The sequence below is a fragment of the Theobroma umbraticum genome, unplaced genomic scaffold (assembly GCF_002168275.2).
Source record: "Theobroma umbraticum cultivar Fairchild unplaced genomic scaffold, ASM216827v3 scaffold_30.0, whole genome shotgun sequence".
Lineage (NCBI taxonomy): Eukaryota > Viridiplantae > Streptophyta > Magnoliopsida > Malvales > Malvaceae > Theobroma > Theobroma umbraticum.
Genome location: NW_018397254.1, coordinates 4,306,797 through 4,307,153, shown reverse-complemented (window position 1 = coordinate 4,307,153; position 357 = coordinate 4,306,797). Strand labels below are relative to the sequence as shown.

Here is a 357-nt window from a genome sequence, read left to right as displayed (position 1 = left end):
TAACACTCTCTTTATTGATAAAATTATCTTATGTTGAACACAATTTGACATCCTTTTTCATTGGAGATTACAGGTATGGCCGAACTGGTATCTACAAGACCTACTTGTTTGGAAGTCCAAGCATCATAGTTTCTATTCCGGAAACCTGTAGGAAAGTCTTGGCAGATGATGAACGATTTGGACTCGGTTATCCAGTATCCACAAAGAAATTAACGGGGAAAAAATCATTTCACAGCATTCCAAATTCAGAACACAAGCGTCTGCGCAGACTAACAACATCACCAATCAACGGCCATGAGGCACTGGCCATGTATATTGGATATATTGAGGATATTGTGATTAATTCTTTGGATGAAT

At 38.1% G+C, this 357-nt stretch overlaps 1 protein-coding gene across 1 annotated transcript in view; it reads left to right on the top strand.

The window, feature by feature from the left end:
* The window catches only part of LOC110423309 (7,8-epoxymelianol synthase CYP88A108-like), a 5,215-nt gene that overhangs the window by 471 nt on the left and 4,387 nt on the right, over nt 1-357 (top strand). The window contains exon 2 of the mRNA XM_089784919.1: nt 74-357. This exon is cut by the window's right edge and continues 180 nt beyond it. Within this exon, the coding sequence (XP_089641045.1) occupies nt 74-357 (284 nt within the window). The remainder of the gene's footprint in view (nt 1-73) is intronic.